We start from the raw sequence: 19,972 nt of genomic DNA, 5'->3' as shown, positions 1-19,972 counted from the left end.
GCTTCTAATTCTCTTGCATAGCTGTTTTTTGCTTCCAAGTTGCATGCCCATCACATTCCAGTATTGCAACTGAGCAATTGGCTTGCTTTTGATGCTGAAGAAGTTTAGTCTTTCCCAGACAGAAAGATGAAAATTTAGTACTTGCTGGTCTCACTATGTTTCTTGACACTAGCTTTGGTTCGCAGCCATTCCCCTGAAGTTAGTGGAGAAGCTGTGTTTTCTTGGAAAGCACACATCTTGCTTTTTTAAGAAGCTCTGACTACCTAGGAGCCCAGCACAACAAACTGTGCTACAAGCAGCTCTGTGTTGTTGTCAGTGCCCAATACTGTCCCACTTATACCATAGAATATTCAGACAATCAGCTTGACCAGGCATGAGCCCAGATGCATTGCTATAACTCTAGAACAAAGCCTGGTTGAGACCTATGAAGGTGGTTTGTACCTGTTAAAATCTAGTATTAAGAAAAAGATGCCTGGGCCTGTGAGGTGGCTCAGCCATTGAGATGCTGCCAAGTCTGCAGAGCTGAGTTTGATCCCCAGAACCCACATGGTGGAAGGAGAGAACTGAACTGACGAGTCAGAGGACTTTGACCTCCACATGCACACACACTAAGTAATTTTAAAAATACATAAAGAGAAAAAGGATGCTTTGAATATCTTCCTAACTATGTTGGTAAACTTTGTTATACATATCCTCTCTCTACTCTAAATCAAACTGAAGACTTTGCATATGCCTAAACTTACAGTACGGATCCAATCTAGATGTTTTTTCTAGGCATGTAGAAAGTGGGTTGTCTCATTTATTTTAATACCTGGTTCTAGAGCCATGTCTGTTTTGGGATGTTTTCTCATTCAGTTCAGTTATAAAACTGGGGTTTCCTGACATAGCCCTGGCCAGGACCCTCAGCTTAGGGGCTCTCTTCCTTGCCTGTAACCTCTCTATATAGGAAGTAATCGCTGGTTACTCTGATTAACATGCTTGCAGTGGCTCTTTTTTGCATACTTAAATTATGAACCAATCATGGACTGTTTTGAAATTAATCTGATATAAGTGTGTTTCTGGAGAAAGAGGGTCTAGGTTAACCTAACATCAGCAGTGTCACAGTCTCCAGTGGCGGCAGAATGTCTATCTGTAGATAACAGGTTGCTAAATTTCTCTTTCCTATTTAAAGTTGGGCTTCCTTCTCAGAGCCCCTAAGTGTGCAGAATGCAGGACAGTCATTTACAAGGTACCCCGTCACAGATGTGGGCCTGAGCAGTGAGCCAGTGTCTTATAATGTGTGTGTCTCTGTTAGTTTTGTTTTGCTCTAGTACTTTCTGGGTTCCTAGTGTGCCCCAACTTTGCTTCCCAGAGGTGAGGAGGAAACAAGCTCTTCCCCTGTACTGGATGGACAGGTGTCAGAAGTAAGCTGACACCTCTAGCACCCCATATCACATGCAGGCTTGGGATAAGTCAGACTCAGTTCAGAGCAGTTTCAGCGCTCAGGATGGCAGTACTGTTAGAGATCTGTCCCCACCCTCTCCAGGATGGCAGTACTTGACAGTACTCCTTAATGTTATTATAGCCATGTGTGTTGCTTTCCAGGCTGGGACATGTGAATTTTTAGCACTCTTGCATGTAGACTGTACAGCCCTTCACTTTGGCCTTGTTGGCTTCTATATAGAAAGCCAACACAGACAGGAAGTCCTTTTCTCAGAAGCTGTGCTAGACCGAGAACAGAGAAGTCTCTGATCCCGTCTTCTGTCAGTTGCCATAGCTCTGTCTAGGTGCATAGGATTGACAAGTAAAAAGTATATGTGGGTACATGTGAATGTATCTGTGTTATGTACATGTATGTATACATACATTTGCAGTGTATTTGCTGTTGTATATTTACTGGTGAAGTGTTGAACTTCAAGGAACATTTCTTCTCAGTTATATCCAAAAGAATTGTATTACAAGTGGCATGAAGAGTTTGAAGAAAGCCAATGACTACATTAAACAGAGCATCTAGGAGGGACCCTTGCCTTGCTCTGAAATTCTAGTCTAGATAAATCTATAGCCCATCTTATGTTGTTTGCTCAACAGATGACCCATGGGTCCTTTATACACCTGGGAAGTATCAAGCATCTGTTTTGCCTTATAAGCAATGAGGCTCCAGGTCCTTTTGCTGATGTGACTGTCTCATTTTACTTTGTTCCCCAGAGTTCTAGAACTTTTTCCTTTTCTTCTGCTCTAATCAACTTCCCGTGACTACTTCAGCTGCTCTCCAGACCTTACCCAGTACAGTCCTGCCACACCACCTCTTTGGGTACACTGTGAATGCCTGCCTCGTAGCCAGCTGCTCACTGTCCCCATACACCCACGAACTCATGTCATGCCATCTCTAGGAGCCTGATTGGGGAGGGTATTGTCTTGCTTGAGAGGAAAGTGAGTCTTGGGTTGGTTAGGTTTTCCTTGTTTTTGTTTTGTTTTCACACCTGAGCAAAATATTACTTCCAAAGCCAAACATAATGTTTACTTTTAAATTACATACTATTTAGATTATCCATGCCATAATTCCCTGCTATAAGAGTTAGTGTGGTCAAGATGAATGACAGATGTATTTGTGCAGTGGAGGGTGGGGTCTGTGGGCTCTGCTGAGGTAGAGAACCAAGGAGAAATCAATCAATTGTTCCTTTGCAGCCAGTCACCTCAAAAGCCCTCTGTGCTGTTACATGGGTCCCACTTCTGGTTCTGTCTTTGACCACATGTGGTACTCACAGGGTGACCCTGTGGTCCTGTATTCATTGTCTGGATGAGAGGGAGGAAGTGAGGCTGCACTTGGTGTCTTTGTGTAGCGAGGGCATGTTTCCTGATGTCATCAGTAGACTGTCAGCACTTGGATTGGGCCCCAGTATAAGATTCCCCCATTTTCCAATTGGGAAGACTCACCTGAGCCTGATGGAATAGAATTGCCTCTTCTGTAGACCTTGCAGTATTCCAGGCTTTTCTGAACAATTTCTAATGAGGTTAAAACTTCTTGCCCCATTTCTCAGGTAGGTTGTATAGAAGAAGTAAGTGTTCCTTATCTCAGACTGTCCCCAGCCTCCAAGACTTAGACCAGCATTTCATTTGTAGGGTCGTGATTATGTCCATCAGTCTTTCTTCCTTTGATGCTGTTTTTGCTATGGTGGATGGGAGTGGGGATATGGTGGGGACCAGGGGAGGGTGGGAAATTGTGGGTGGTGTGTTATAGTTTAGGGTGCTGTTGGTTGTGTTTGGAGATGATGGTACTTCTGATAATTTCAGACTTATGTGTCTCTCACCTCTTCACACTAAGGTTACCCAGTTATCTGTTATCTGTCCAGAGACTATTTATAATTGTCACTTTTTAGTGAGATCACTTAAGTATTTCTTTATGATGTGTAATGGAGCAATTTGTGTATCACATTTCAAAATTCCCCCTTTTGGGGTAAAATGTGTCTGAAATTATTTGATTTTTCTTTTTTTTAAAGAAAAACACACCAACTTTTAAAGCCACATGGCTGTGTGAATTAAAGTGGTTTCTGGAACACAAATGGGCAAATAATGTATAGAATGTCATTAGAATCATGATGTCACTGTCACTGGTCCTGGGATTGCCAGGCCTTTTCTGATTATCAGATGCAACAAATGACGTCCAATTTTATTGACCAGTTTGGCTTCAACGATGAGAAGTTTGCAGATCAAGACGACATTGGCAAGTGAGTATATTCTCCTGTTTCCTTGGTGACACAAGCTTTTTGTGAAGTGTTGCCAATCTCCTGACTTCTTGGATTCTGTAAATCCCTGAGTTGGGAGGTCCACCCTGTTTATTTGCAGCATACAATTTTGTACCTGGCTAATTAGTTCAACAGCTAAGGGACACACTCCAAGGAACCCTGCAGGGTCAGGGGCAAGTGATCTTTGTTTTTGAGATGAGTCTTACTGCTTTGCCCCTTACTGGTGTTGAAGCTGTGAGCTCAAGCATCTTCCTGCCTCAGCTTTCTAAGCATCTGGTGCCATAGGTGCCTGCCCTTGCCCTCCACTTACCCTTTTTATAAAGACCCCAGCCACTGTTCTGCTCTTTTTAGCATATGCAATGGCATTACTGCAAGTAATTCAGTAATTCCTTTCCATGTTTGCTATCTGCTTACAGGTATCACTCATTGTATAGTTTATTGTTGAGTACTGCGTTCCAGCAGATGACCAGGGCAGTAGATCAACCCTGCTTACATGTGTTTTCTGCTCTGGGGGAGTCCCTGTAAGGATGTCTGGGTTATTTTCCAAGAGCAAAGCACTCTAACCATTGTTTTGTGTTCAGGGTCAAAGGCAGAGAGGGAATTAGAAACTGTGGCAAAGCAGTGGATGGAAATGTACAGGAGATTGGCATCCCAACATGAGGATCATGGGTTATTGAGAACAGGGGTGAAGGAAAAATTTAAGCCACTGTGATTAGATCTCAGGCAGTGACTCTCACTGAGTCCACTGTGACACGTAATAGTAGTTTGCAATAAGTATTGGACTTTAACCATTATAGGCTTTTTTTTTTTTTTTGAGTTTGCAGTCTGGGAAGCTAAAGTCTTTTGACAGCATACTTCTGGCACTGTGGAGCAGAGGCTCTACTGCAAACAGCAGGCACTGAGGCATCCAGCTGCCCTCCACATTGACTGATTTCTGTCCAGAATGAACAAGAACAAACACTGCATAAGGCATTTATACATTTGCCACGTTAGCAATCTATTGCAGAGTCAAAATACACACATGCACACACACCATCCTCACCCCATCCCTGCTCGACATCTTGGATTTTCCATCTGGACTCTTCTAAGTGTTACTGGTTGAGAATTGGCATTCTCTTTCAGAATACGGTGCTTGGGCTGGTGACTGGGTAGAACTGAGCTTTGAAGATTGATGACATTGTCCCACCGCTGACAGTCATGTAGTGTAGCTCATTATGACTGCATTTACCCCTCACTGTCATGGAGGCACGATGACAGGATTGCCCTATGTTTCATGTATGACAGTGTTTTTGTGCTTTTTAGTGTTTGGGCATGGTTATTAGGAAGTTTTTTTTTTCTTGGTTTTCTTGGTATGATCCCTGGAACCATAATTGGCATAGAAGATAGAAATACATTGTAGAAAGGCTGTCAGGGAGCTCACATCCTCATCTCAACAGGCTCCCATCCCAGCTGTCCTCTGTATCCATTCATTAGTACCAGGGAGGGCACAGTTGAACACAGCAACGTAGGTGGGCGTATTACTGATGGGGACTGCAATGATAATTTAAGTACTTCAAATTCTGAGAATTTCAGAGCATTGTTTATAGCCACCTATGGGTGATTAGCAATTCTTATACTTTCTTTACAGTGTTTCTTTTGATCGAGTATCAGACATCAACTTTACTCTCAATACAAATGAAAGTGTAAGTATGAAAGTTTCCTGTTGTAAGGGATGTGCTGCTGCACTGACTGTTTGCCCTGTGCCCAAGGCCCCTTTGTACTCTGGGATCCTACATCCCAGGTGTGTTAAAGTGTCACCTGGTCATGATGTCTGCCTGAACCTGCAAGCAGTAATTTACAACCTGTGACTAAGCTAATGGGACCCTGGTCACTTGTGATTGCACCATAGACATTTGACCTTGGTTTCCCGTCTCTTTTGTAAGAAAAGAACTTAGATTGGATCAATATCAGTCTCTGCCAGGTTTCTCTATAGATAGGACATTTGTGGCATTTTAATGGTGCTGTCTTGATTTTAGGTTGAGTATCATGAGAAAGTACTTTTATCAGCAGCTCCTCATGGCTTCCTGGGCTGGTAGCAGCAGGCGGGAGGGATCCAGGCCTTTCCTTGTTTGTCATATTGAAGACTTATCTCTGGTGCAAAAAGGAAGCTCAGAATGAAATGGGTTGGCTCGTGAGATATAAGAAAACTCATGAGGAGAGTGTATCCAGACCTTTTACATGCAGTTTAAAGTCCAGTCTTTGTTGGGAATTTTTATATTATTTACATAGAAGCTAGCATTCTATTTTTATGCTTTATTTGGTTATATGTGATGGCACCTTTTTGCAAAAAGCAAATGGGGGAAAAACAGTTTTCACTGGTAATTTGGGAGAGAAAACAGTTCTGGCTTTAGTAGTTCTGATTTTAGTTGTATTTTCTCTTTTGCTTACCTTTTTTTTTTCTGTAGGGAAATATTGCCCTGTTTGAAGCATGTTGTAAAGAACGGATACAGCAGTTTGACGATGGCGGCTCTGATGAGGAAGATATCTGGGAAGAGAAACACATTGCTTTTACTCCAGAATCCCAGAGGAGGTCCAGGTGAGCCGTAGCGTCTCACAGCAAGAGATTTGCACATGGCGCCACCAATGTAAGCTGAACCCAAGGCCAGTGCTTTGTTTCGTCCAGAAAAATGCTCTTAAGAATGGACAGACCACTGGAGAAGATGACCCAGTGGTGGTTAAGAGCACAGACGACATCAGTTCGATTCCCAGGACCCATATGACAGCTCATAGCCACCTATAACTCCAGTTCCAAGGGATCCATTGCCCTCTCTGGCCTCTTTTGGCCCAGAAATACATGCAAACAAAATACACATACACATTAAGTAAATAGACAAGCAAAAAATAACAAGAGGATGGGCCAGCCCACCTCTGTCTTTCCAAGAACATGGCAGGTAAAGCTATCCTAAAAATCTCTTTACGTAGGAAGCATGCACTGTGACTCTGTGCCCCCCTCCTTTTAACTTGGGTCTCCTTTGCAGGTAGCTAGTGAAGAACTTTTATTTAATCTATGTATTTAGGTTGTGCACGTGTGTGCTTACACATGTGTTCCTTAGCACATGCATGGGTACAAGTCAGAGGCATCTTTCAGGATCCAGTTTTTTCCTTTGAGTGTTTGGGTCCTGGGATCAGATTCCGTTCATCGGGCTTGACACACAGCACTTTTACCCACTGAACCATCTCTGTCCAACAGTAATGTTTAGCCAATCAGCCACCTTCTCTGAGTTCAGTGAGAAAATTCTTTTTAAAAAATAAAGTGAACTGCTGAGACCCCTACGTCAGCCTCTGTTCTCTACACACACGAATGCATGCATACACACATGTGCTTGCTCTCTGCCTTCTTCCTTCCCTCCTCCAAAAAGTCAAGGAGGTCAGTTCATTAAGAGGACATAACAGTCTTAAACTGCTTTTTACCAAATGACACAGTTTCAAATTAAACAGACAAAAATGGATAGAACTGCAAATGCAAAGCGTGGTGAACAAATTGAGTTGCAGGCAGATCATTCAGCACTCCTCTTGGTAATTAATGAAATAGACAAAATTCATGCCTGCTAATTAGACTGCTTGAACCACACCATCTTCCAGCATGTACTACTTGCACCTTTATAAAATAGATATTCTGCCAAGGAAAAGAACACAACAAAAGACCACATCCAGACCATAAAAGCAAGTCTGAGAAAATTCTGAAAGCTTCTGATAGAAGAGTTAAATTGTCTGTAGGAACTGGATATGGAGGCGCATGCCTGTTACCTTAACTTGGGAACTAGTGCAAAATTGTGAGTGAGCTCTAGGCCAGCCCTCGCATACATAATGAAACTGGAAGGTGGGTGAGGAGACTTCATGGTTTTTCAAATTGAAGGAAAATAAAGTGTCAGTATAGCAGAATGTGGGAAATAATTGGATACATTAAATTAAAAGTATCTCGCATCAGTGGCCTTGGTTTATACATTAAGAAAATAGAAAATGAGCAAATTAAAGCCAAGTAATCTAGTATAAAGATTAGAGTAGAATCTGAACTACAACGAAAGCAACATGGGGCTGGAGAGATGGCTCAGTGGTTAAGAGCATTGCCTGCTCTTCCAAAGGTCCTGAGTTCAATTCCCAGCAACCACATGGTGGGTCACAACCATCTGTAATGAGGTCTGATGCCCTCTTCTGGCCTGCAGACATACACACGGACAGAATATTGTATACAAAATAAATAAATATTAAAAAAAAAAGCAACAGAGGAAGCTAGAAGTTTCTTTTTGAGAAGATCATTGTCATAAGTTTCCCAATGCGCAAGAAAAGGTATAAACTATGGCAGGAATGAGTGTTGATGTCAGTAGAGGTTAGACAGACAATCAAAAGACTGAAAATAAGAGATAATGAACAGCTTATGTGCCAATGACAACCTAAATGATCTTTGAATGATACAAAGAACCATAATTAAGGAAAAGGTTGGGGAGCATATAGTATGAACAGTACTGTATTTGTTAGGCTTAAGTTTCTATCCTAAAACTTCTTGTCAGGCAGGCCTGTTAGCACTCCGGTATAAGACCAAGGCTTGGGGAGTCAGAAAGTTTTCTTGGGTATAGGAAAGTTCAAATTCATTTAGCAAAGTCTCTCTGCTCATGATCAGTATAATTATATCTTCCCTACTGGAACTGTTGAAGTTACTAAATGATGCTATTCATAATACTGTAAAAGGTAAGATACACAGCTCTAAAGGCTGGCACACTGGACTCAAAAACCTGTGATTGTTGATAAGCTGGAGATAACCATTAGTCAGCTCTAGTTCCCCACGTGCTTCCATGAGATCCACACAGCATTCTACAGAATCCTGAGAGGTGGTTTTTCATAACTGTTTACAAGTTGGTTCTTAAATCCATACAGAAGAACTTCCCAGAAGATTTTGATTCCGTTATGTTGGATTCATATTAATTGTCCCAGCAAAGCGAAGGTTTCACTTTAGCGGTTCTGGTCTTTTCTTATTCAAAGCCAGTTCTTGAGCCCCAATTGACCAAAACCACTGATTCACTGATTTTTAATACAAAATATCGAATGCCCTAGATACAGTCTTTGCTTACTTCTCAGGCTTCACAGGCCAGGCCTCCATCATTCTGCATAGCTCTCAACATTCTTTCAGACTCACACAGAATAGCCTATTAAACCCTAGCATTCAACAACTTTTCCAGCTCAATGTTCTAAAATCCTTCTGTAATTCTCTTCAAAATATGGTGAGGTATGTCACAGCAGTACTCCATTCTCTGGTACAATTTCTGTTTTAGTTGGGTTTCTCTTGCTGTGATAAAATACCATGACCAAAAGCAACTTCTTGCCTCAGCTTCACATATGCTGGGAAAGAATACATGTACTGCCACAGCTGGTGGGGAATACGCTGCCTGTAAGATGTCACATCAGGAACTCGGACATCTTTTTTCCCAATTAAAAAAAATTTTTTTACAGCATCCTAAGATAGTATATAGAAGATGATGAGAAGAAAAGATACCAGCACTCAGGAGGCAGAAGCAGGCGGACCTCTTAAGTTCGAGGCCAGCCAGGGCTACAAAGAGGAACCCTGTCTCTGCCTCAAAAAAAAAAAAAACAGAACAAATGGTCTGGAAAGATACTTAATACCCTTGGCACATACAGAGCCTTCCCTTTGTGAAATGGCGTAGGCAGGCAGAGATCAGCTGAAGTGCAGTGTGTCTTTACACTGAAGATGTCCTTTTAATGTTTTCTTGGACATGGCTGGTCGCTGATTAAATAGCTTAAATATTGCAGTGTTGTTTTGTAGCTCTGGCAGTACAGACAGCGAAGAAAGTACAGACTCGGAAGAGGAAGACGGGGCCAAACAAGACCTGTTTGAGTCCAGCAGTGCAAACACAGAGGACAAGATGGAGGTGGACCTGAACGAGCGTGAGTCACCCTGACCTTTTGAGTTAGTTCTAGTGCTTGAAATTGCCTGGTTTTATCTCTGTGAGTTTGAGGCCCTACTGCTTTACAGAGTGAGTTATTTCCAGGACAGCTAAAACTATAGAGAATCCCTATCTCAAAAACCAAAACAAAACAAAAAATGGGGGATGTGTGGAGAGAAATTGCCTGTCTTTGAAAATTGGCAAAAGAATGGCTTGTGGCATTTGAGATGGCCTCTGAAGCACAGTTGAGGTAAAAGCATTGTTCCCACCACTGTGTCATTACAGGCTTGCATTTCTAGATCTTTCCTAGGGCAGGACAAGTTATATATACTTGGGGGTGGTTGAACATCGTCTTCACAAGTCTAGCTAGAGAACATGTCCGTCCGCCCCCACCTCCCTCCAGTTCCAGGGCTTGATACTGTAGCAGCAGTGGAAGAGCCACAGACTGGGGCTGGAGAGGTGGCTCAGTGATTGTGAGCACATGCTGCCATTGCCAAGGACCTGAGTTCAGTTCGCAGTGCTGACTTCAGGTCATTCACAACTGCCTCAAACTCCATGGGATCTGATGCTCGCTTCTGCCTGCCATGGGCACCTATACACAAAGACACCCTGCACACACATAACAAAAGTGTGTATGTGTGTGTGTTTAAAAATAACAGAGACAGGCTACAGAAATGAAGAAATAATATGGAGTCATCAATGAAATGCACCACTAGAGCCAAATTAAGCTCAGTTTTTAACATTTCTTCACAGTTTATTTGTGAAAGTCCAAACCTTAGCCTTGTTCAGCTGGTCCACATTTGTGCCCTCCTGCTTACTAACTAGAAGAGTTGATTGTGCTGCCTTTTAAAAATGGATGGGGTGGGTATTATATGATATGATTGAAGACTTTCCCAAAGCCTGACCAGTTCCCTGTCACCCAAAGCAGCATTTATGTCCTTGGTTCTTTGTGAAACCGCACAACCAAACATGCCTTTAGCATCATCCACAAATTCCTACAAAGCTCTGATCTGAAAGCAGCCTCCTCATTCTCCAGTCAAGAAGGTCTGTGTCCTCAGACACAGGGCCTAGGCTTCCCTGCCCTTGGGTTCAAATGCACATGGTTTTGTGTGCCAGGTATCAGGCCAGTAATGATGAATTGCCACAGTCTTTGCCCTCTGCTTGGTGCCTCCTGGAAGTAGTTAGCACTCCTGAGCAGGGTGCCCTGAGATCTGCAACAGGCAGGGCTTTGGGGCCACTGACAAGGTCATTTGAAAGGGAAAACAGCCAGCAAGAAAGCAGAGTGCCACAAACTGTTGAGTGTGGCTCAGGAACAGGATGGGGTAGTGATTCCAAGAGTTGACTTTTAGAAATGTATTTGTTTTTAGTTATGTCTATGCATGTATTATTTGTGGGTCTGTGCACATGAGTCAGAAGTCCAGAGCTGTGGGATCTCCTGGAGCTTATAGGCTGGAATTAGAGGTAGTTATGAGCCACCCTATATAGGTGTTAGGAACTGAGCTTTAGGTCCTCTGCAAGAAAATTTGTACTGAGCCATTCTCCTGTCCCCAAGAATTGCCTTCTGAAATTTGTGGGGAACTGCTGAGCTCCTGACAGGCAGAACTCAAAGCAGTAATGAGAGAACTGAACTAGATAACCAAGATGTCGTAGGGAAATAGCAGAAGGAAGGGGAGCATCTTCAGGGCTGCTTTCTCTTAGACTTTGCCCCTGGGACTTCGCACATTCACACTGTTGTGTAGCAGGTCACTGGTGCCTTTTCATCTGTCCCCACCAAGCAGTCCATTGCCCTTAGTCTTAATGCTGTATTCTTTGAGATGTTTGGATCTAGGTAGTCTAGATGTCTCATGCATTCGGAGCCATTACAGCCCTGTCAGTAAGGACTGGTGTACGCCGTCCATTTAGCAGTGCCTTAAAATTCATTCCCTGTTGTAGCTGATAGAGGGTGTTTTTTTTTTTAAACCTAAAGAGATTTCCAGAATCACTGGAAATGGTGACACATGCCTGTAATCTCAGCACTTGGGAGGTGCAAGAGAATCATGAGTTCAGGGTCATTCCCATCTCCTCAGCAAGTTTGAGGCCAGCTTGAGCTACAGAACCTGTCTCAAAAAGCCAAAGAGAAACTGGGAAGAAAAAAAGGTTTAAAAGAAAGGAATTGGTGTTGAGGAGGGTGGAGAATAATGGACATATGGTCTCAGAAGGAAGTGTGATGGTATGACTTAAACAACATGCCTCTGCTATATGTTGAGGGGAATGTCTGGATGACATTTGTGTTTACTTGAGCACCGCAGAGCAGAAGCCTTCTATTTTCTTTTTCTTTTTTTTTTTAATTCTTTTTAGATTTATTTATTTATTATGTATACAACATTCCTTCCATGTATGCCAGCAGGCCAGAAGAGGGCACCAGATCTCATTATAGATGGCTGTGAGCCACCATGTGGTTTCTGGGAATTGAACTGAGGACCTCTGGAGGAGCAGTCAGTGCTCTTAACCTCTGAGCCATCTCTCCAGCCCTCTTATTTTCTTGCTGTTTGGGAAAGGCTTCTTTTTTATCAGTAGAGATGAGACACCACACTCTTAATGTGTGTGCCACATGTATGTGTGGATGCTCAAACACCTACCTCTCTGCCTACTGTTCTCCTGGGTTGTTTGCAGAGTTTTGAGAAGTTTCTGCTGTTAGGTCTGGGGAGTTACCCTGGGAAGGACTGTCACACATCCTAAGAATTCAGAATTCCTTCCCCTGTAGTCTGAACTGTGAAGTAGAGCTCTCAACCCTATGAATTAGTAACAGAACTTTGTATGTGGTGAGCAGAAAAAAAAAATAATTGTTAGGTAGAATTTTTGTATGTACTTTATAGCTTTGTATAATATTTCTATTGGAAAATATTCCTAGAAATCAAATTGCTCGATGAAAAGTCACAAGGGTCACCTTGCACTCTAGTGAGTGTGCTAGCCCCATCCTCAGTGGCACCATGTTAATTTTTCTTCCATAACAACTACTTTCTTCTCATCTGCTAACCTGGTTTTGAAAAATAATTTCCATTTTGAGGATCCCCAAGGCCTGCCTGGTCTTAAACAGTTCTCCTAGCTCAGTTTCCCAAGTGTCTGAAATGACAGGCACACCCTACCACACTCAGCCTTAGAAAGAGAGTCTCTTGTCAAACTCAAGGACTGACTTCTCCAAATGCTAATCCTCCCTTCGTTTCAGCACCCACCTGGTCAGCCAACTTTGACGTCCCCATGGAAACCACCCATGGTGCCCCCTTAGACTCAGTGGGATCTGATGTCTGGAGCACAGAGGAGCCAATGCCGACTAAAGAGACAGGCTGGGCTTCTTTTTCAGAGTTCACATCCTCTCTGAGGTGAGCAAGTGTGTGCTGTCTTAGAGCCTTTCCAGAGTGAAGTAGATGGTGTGCATTTACTGTGCATATTCTGTGGTGCCTCAAACAGGGTAAGAGTCAGTATGCAGTGTGTGATTGGGGCATGTGATTGTGCACCACTGCAAAACAGAAAGGGAAGGGTTTTTGGTTTGCGGTTTTTGTTGTTAATTGTTTCTCCAAAACAGGGTTTCTTTGTGTTGCACACCAGGCTGGCCTCAAACTTACAGAGATCTGCCTGCCTCTACCTCCTGAGTGCTGGGATTAAAGGTGTGCGCCATCACTGCCCGAAAGGGAGGTTTTTCATCAGATACCCAGGGTGTTTAGCAGGGCAGAATGGAAGCTGGCACTTCCTCAGCTGTGTGGAGTTCCACATGAGGGGAATAAGAGCCAGTCCCTGACCAACACCTGTGGAACGGCACAGCTATAAGGCAGAGCCTGACTTCCCTGTGTGGGAGCTTGTTTCTCACTCACCACCAGTCTAGTGCTATAAATTAGTGCAGATGTGTGTCACTGCCGCCCCGGTGTTTGTTTTACATGGTGACAGAGACCTCATTTCTGAATAGCTTTTAAACATTAAGTGTTGATTTCATGTTACATTTTGTGTAACTGAGGTCTGTTCCCACTGCTGACATCTGAATTTTCTCTTTTCTGAAAGCACAAAGGAGTCTTTAAGGAGTAATTCTCCTGTGGAAATGGAAACCAGCACTGAACCTATGGATCCCTTGATACCTGGTGCAGCTGCCTTGGCCACTCAGCCAGAGGGTGAGTGAAGTGTGCAAACATGCTCACAGCAGGTAGAAGAAACCAGACTAGGCTTGGGCTCAGCCTGAAAGGAGGCAGGAAAATAAGATAGTGTGGCTCTGATGCCCATAGATCAACATAGGAGAAGAAACTATTGTGACAGAATCACAAAACAGGGAATCTAAAAGAAGTTGGATTCCAGCTGTCAGTCTTGTCAATGTTAAAGATAGGTATCTAAAGCCACAGGAAGCGTAATCCCCAGAGTGGAGAAGACCAGGCTAGATACCATGCCTCTATCCTATTCCTGAAGACCCCCAGGGTTTTGCTGAGACATGTAGGGGTGAGAACTTGGTTTAGCCTCTAGGATTGGTTTTTCCTTCCCATATGAGAAAATGAATTGGTCAAAGATGTCTGAACCCTAGGGAGCTGTCTCCATTGCTCAGAATGTTCACCTGTATTCCTTCTGTTGACCCTGAACTGTTTGCAGACGGATGAAGAGCCATTTGTGAGTGTGGTATCAGCAGAGCATGTGACAGGGAGTGAGTGTGTATGGAGGCAAGAGTCTCAGGAAGAAGCGAAGCAATAAGTTTCTGGGAGAAGAAAGAGGCAGTGAGCAGAGGCCCCAGAGCCAGAAAAGGTTGCTGGTGGGAGCGTTATCACTCGTAATAATTGAGCCCACAAAAATTCTATCCCAACTTCATTGATCTGGTATTAAAGTTTTATTTCTGTTGCTATGATAAAATATCTGACAAAAAAAAAAAAAAAACAGAAAAGGAAAAGCCCCATTTGACTTATAATTTCAGGTGATAGTCCATCATTTTGGAACTCAAGCAGCTGGCCATATTGCATCCATCGGCAGGAGCAGAGAGCATAAATACCAACCAGCTTCTGCTATCATCCTCAATCAACTTTCTTCACTTGTACACAGTTGAAAACTTGGCCCCCAGTTGGCTGTGTCCTCCTACATCAGTTAACATCCATAGAACCCCCACAGACATGCCCACAGATTCACCTGATGAGAGAGTTACTCAATTGAGACACTCTTTCTAAACTGTGGCAACTTAACATTTAAAATACCATTGTAGCTGGTTTGATGGGTAAGAAGCTCGAGGCACAGAATAGTCTCCTGTCTGGGGTTGCACAGATTGAGAGTGGGGGTGGGGGGCACTGAGTTCAGATCCAGAAATCTGACAAGTCCAAGCTCATGACCAACATACTATGTGGCTTCCTATTGTAGAGCAAAGGAAAGATCCCTAGGCATATTGTACTGTGTTGTAGAGTAGACCTAGGAGACCTAGGGATCTGCTGGGTGGGAACTGGGACCATGTGGACATAGAGCTAGGAAGGCTCTTTGGAACTTGCCAGCCCTTCATTGAGGAAACCTGTGAGCCACCTCCATGGGCCTTTCTAAGCATTGGTGCCCATCAAGAATTTAGCCAGGTGAAAATGCCACTTAGAATATCTTGAAGCAGTAGGCAGGACTAAGGCACAGGAGTCTTCATAGAAAAGGGCATCAGCTCCGCAGTAGGTTTGATGGATGTGACCTTCCACTCTGTGCACTTTCAGCACCAGGCAGTGTGGCCATGGAAGCCAGCTCAGACGGGGAAGAGGATGCTGAGAGTACAGACAAGGTAACTGAGACCGTGATGAATGGCGGCATGAAGGAAACACTCAGCCTCACTGTAGACGCCAAGACAGAGACTGCCGTCTTCAAAAGGTAACCGAGCCTGGGGCTCCTGTGGTGACAGCTTGTTGGGAGGAAGGGGGGAAGAAATCAGACATAAACATTTCTAGATTCAAATGAGTATTTAAAGGCTAGCTTTCTATCTTTCTAACATCTCCATCAGTGTTAAACAAGAGATGGAGAAGTTTAGGCCCCTAAAGTGCATTTTTCCTCTTGTGTGTGTGTCTTCAGAGTCTAGCAGATTGATAGCGTTCAGCTTTGCTAAACTGACATGGGCAGAGGCTGCAGAGCCCACCTGTCTATCCAAGGCTCAGTAGAATGTAGATAGATTGTATTCTCTAGATATAATGCATTCATTGTAATTCTGCAGCAAGAGGTTAGTGCTAACAACACCAGACTTGATTAGAAAATAGCAGATTCACTTTTACAATTCATGGAACAGAAAAGCAATCGTAATAGAAATTTAAATCTGGAAATTGTAGAGAGTAACAGAAACACTTCCATCAAGATTTGGCCTGCAGCTAAGGCAGTGCTTAAAGTCTTTCTCACTGCCTAACGAGGGCACCAGAAAACAAAACCACAAATGAGAGAAATATATTGTAAGATAATCCCATGTGTGTCATATGCAATCAACACTCCTCCATTAAAAACTTGCAAATAGGGGATGGAGAGGCAGCTCAGTTGGTAAAGGCCTTGCCTTGCAAGAATAAGAGTTTAATCCTGAGTATGCAAATAAAAAGTTGGGTATGGTGACACACACTCAGGGAGGCAAAAACAGAAGGAACGAACCCTAGAGCTCACTGTCCTGCCCTCCTAGACTACTTGTTGGACCCCAAGTCCCCATGTGAGGGGCTGAAGAAAAAAAAGTGAATGGCTTCTGAGGCGTGACCTCAGGGTTGAGCTATGGCTTTGATATGCGTGGATGCTCACATATGTTCATATATGCATACAGGTGCACACTTGTACACAACACACAAGCGAAATGGCTCAGCAAGTGAAGCATTTGTTATGCAAGACTATTGACTTGTTTTAGTCCCTGGGGCTCATGGTAAGAGAGAACAGATCCCTGAAAGTTGTCCTCTAAGACACACAGATACACCTACCTCACATACACATATAATAATAATAATAATAATAATAATAATAATAATAATAATAAAATAGCAAACAAAATCCAGCCTATTTGTTTTTCCCGTTTTATTTTATGTGTATGATTATTTTGCCTGCATATATGTCTTCACCACATGTTCAGTGCCCACAGAGGCCAGAAGGGGGTGTCAGGTTCCCTGAGACTGAAGCTGTAGGTGGTTGTAAGCCACCATGTGAGTAGTGAGAATCAAACATAAGTCCTCTGGAAGAGCAGCCATTGCTCTTAACCTCTCTAGCCCTCTCCACAGTGTATTTAAATTACAAGACTGTATAACATCAGCATGAGGTCACATTGAAGTGATATGTAGTTACTACCAATAGCAGAATATTACAGCCAAGAGCTGGCATGTCTTAACGTCTGCTTTTCCTCAACACTATGTTGATGTCTTTGTGAATACAGTGTAAAAAATAAAAGGTGTAAAGACATGAGGTAGATGAAATGGTCATTGTTCATAGATGACTTTGTATGTAGAACATTCTGATTAAATCTGAGGAGAAAAATTGGAATTAATTTTTTTTGGAACCAGGCAATTGATGTGTGTGTGTTTTAACAAAATATGAGATCTCATCAATAAGAATATAAATTTTAAGGGAAAATAGTTTAAAACCTTATTGGAACCTTTAATAAAGACTTGAAATAAATACAGATTTGTAAGGTTTATTAATGGAAAGATACCCTTGACATTTCTCAACAAATGATGTTTAAAAATCAGTCAAATCCCATCATCGCACGGACAGTTTCACAGAAGTTGTGCTGTTTCTAAAGAAGTGCAGAAAGAGACCCAGGATCACTGAGTGGAAAGGAGTCATCCATGGTAGGTCATCCTAAGGCTGGTTAATAAAGCGATGATGACCAAATACGAACAAGAGGGCCCTCCTCGGCCTAAAAGCTGGCCTGATAAGCTGGAATGACATACACTCCAGTGAGGAAAACTGCAGACTAATAAAAAAATTATTGCTCCCTTGAGAAAAAAAATAATCAGGCCTCGCCTCATTATGACTAGGAGTGAAATGATCATGAGCCTTCAGACAGAAAATGTTTTGGGCTGTTTAGGAATGAAATGTTTTTTTAATCATAAAGGAAAATATTAGTGAATTTATTTAATTTTTAATATTGCCAAAGACACACTGAAATGAAAAGATAAGCCACAACCAGGAAAGAGCAGATAGGCTATAGAAAGAGCCTGGTGTCAGCAAGAGAGAGAACTCACATTTAAAGGTGAATAAAGGATCTACTGAGATTTGGAGATATGTGGGGGAAAGCAAGAAGCAAAGCACAGCGGGGTGCCAGCCTGCTGGCCAGGATCAACTGCGGTGCCACTCAGGCGTGCATGTACCAGCCTAAGTTACAGAAAGTAGAAAATGTCAAACTTGCCCAGATCAATTCATGATGGCAATGAAGCCTCTCCAAAACCACAAAACAAGTCACAAAATAGAGCATTTACTTTCAAGCAAACTAAGTGCAAGGGTTTATCCTAAAATTCAAGGATGTTGGATATCAGGAAAATCCATACATTAGATAAAAAAAAAAAGTTGACTTTTTTTTTTAAATAAGGTTCTACACTTGATATATGGTTAATACTCTAAATGACCATAACAGAAAGGTGGATTCCATTAACTTATAAGAATAAGAGAAGTATCAGTATCTGGTACATCTACTTTGGAGTCAGGATGGGAGAGAGGAGCTGTCTCTGGTCACTACCTGTGTAGGCTCTCCTGGAAAGAAAGGCTGGAAATGGGGAGAGAGATTGTGAGGGAAGTGGTGAAAGCTGCTGGTTTGCAGAGGTGACAGTGAGCCAGCCAAGTTAATACAAGTTCAGCACAACTGGTGAGGAAAATGGTCAAGACCTTAAGCCTTAAGCTGGGGATGCTGGTACACACCATTTACAAAACACATCAATATTTCCATTTAGGATTTTTTATTTAAAAAAATTATACAATATATTATGATCTTGCCCTCCCCAACTTCTAAATCCCTCCTCACCTTCCTGCCCAGCCAAACTTCTCTCTCTAAACCCAAACCCAAACCCAAAAAATGCAAATCAGACAATAGTAAGACAAAAAAAAAATACTATAACAAAATTAAACACAAAATATAACAAAATTAAACACAAACACACAGAACCATGAAGTTCATTTTCATTTAAGAATTATTTTAATGAAGATTTTTGTAGAGAAGTTTGAAGACGACCTAAGCAAGTGAAAATATTACACACCATCCTGGGACAGCTAAGTGCTACAGAGACATCCGCCAGGGCAAATTTAGTTTTCAAGTTCAGTAAGAGTTCTTAGGTGGAATTTGTTCTGAATACTGTTAAAATGTAGGGAGAAATTCAAGGTTCCTAGCTTGCCTGGGTGGCAAAAGAGGTACAGTTAGAAGATCTGCCTGCTACCTATCTGGTCATACTGCAAAGACAAGGGCATTGAAACTGTGATGTTATTGTACTGAGGGACGTACAGTATGATGATGGAGATAAAGAGGGCAGGCTTGCTCGGCAGTAGAATCTTTGCCTGGCATATACATGTCATGTTCATACTTGGCCATGTTCATTCCCAGCACCATTTTAAAAAGTAAAGGTGAAAGAAAATCGATTCCCCCTAAAAAAGTCAAGTCCATTGTGCCCTAAGTACATTGTAAAGCAACTACAGGGGGATTAAAAAGAGAATACAAGCTGATGGGGCTGTGGAGCTGCTCTGTGGGTAAAGTGTTTGATATATAAGATGAGTACTTTAGTTTTACCCATATAAGAGTACTGTAGCTTACACCGTGTAAAAGGTTAAACTAGGTGTGTGCAAATGTAATCCCAACATTGAGACGACAGGCAGACCCTGGACGCTTGCTGGCCATCAGGTTAAATAGTGAACTTCAAATTCACGGAGAGATGATGGCTCAAATAATGTGAGGAGCAGTTGAAAAAGATATGTAATATCAACCTCTGACCTCCAAGCATGCATACATGGGCAAATGCACACAGTTATATGCCACACCCACATAAAAGAAACCAACTGTTCATAGTCGCACATGCTTGTCACCCCTCAGCACTTGGGAAATTCAGGCAAGAAAATCGGCTGGGTTATCGTCCTGCTGGATAGTGTCTAAAGCCTACGTAAGAAAATGTGTACACACATATCCCTCAGTGCCAGTACTCACTCTCTAGACCCTTTGTGTGTGTTCTGCTTGTAGCAGCTCTTTCCTCTCAGAAACTCTGTGAGGTGTAGCTGTGACTCCGTCCACATTTTGCAGGTGAGGAGCCAGGCACTAGAGCCTGATGGTGTGCCCATATTCTCATGGGAGTTAACAGAGACAAAGATAGAGTATTCTTCTGACCTGTGGACAGAAAAGTACTTCTTTTTAAAACAAGG

The 19,972-nt window shown here is 42.6% G+C and overlaps 1 protein-coding gene across 18 annotated transcripts in view; it reads left to right on the top strand.

Moving 5' to 3' along the window:
* Positions 1–19,972, top strand: part of Ppp6r3 (protein phosphatase 6 regulatory subunit 3) — a 132,281-nt gene that overhangs the window by 105,141 nt on the left and 7,168 nt on the right. For 8 of the 18 annotated variants that reach the window (XM_075972957.1, XM_075972955.1, XM_075972948.1 and 5 more), the window contains 7 exons: positions 3,607–3,704; positions 5,350–5,404; positions 6,167–6,297; positions 9,538–9,659; positions 12,864–13,017; positions 13,691–13,797; positions 15,343–15,493. In XM_075972957.1, coding sequence (XP_075829072.1) covers positions 3,607–3,704; positions 5,350–5,404; positions 6,167–6,297; positions 9,538–9,659; positions 12,864–13,017; positions 13,691–13,797; positions 15,343–15,493 — 818 coding nt within the window. The remainder of the gene's footprint in view (positions 1–3,606; positions 3,705–5,349; positions 5,405–6,166; positions 6,298–9,537; positions 9,660–12,863; positions 13,018–13,690; positions 13,798–15,342; positions 15,494–19,972) is intronic. The other 10 variants (XM_075972958.1, XM_075972960.1, XM_075972954.1 and 7 more) reach the window with 2 other exon arrangements.

The sequence above is a fragment of the Microtus pennsylvanicus genome, chromosome 5 (genome assembly GCF_037038515.1).
Source record: "Microtus pennsylvanicus isolate mMicPen1 chromosome 5, mMicPen1.hap1, whole genome shotgun sequence".
NCBI lineage: Eukaryota > Metazoa > Chordata > Mammalia > Rodentia > Cricetidae > Microtus > Microtus pennsylvanicus.
Note: the sequence above shows the minus strand (reverse complement) of the source record. Positions and strands in the feature narration are given on the sequence as shown.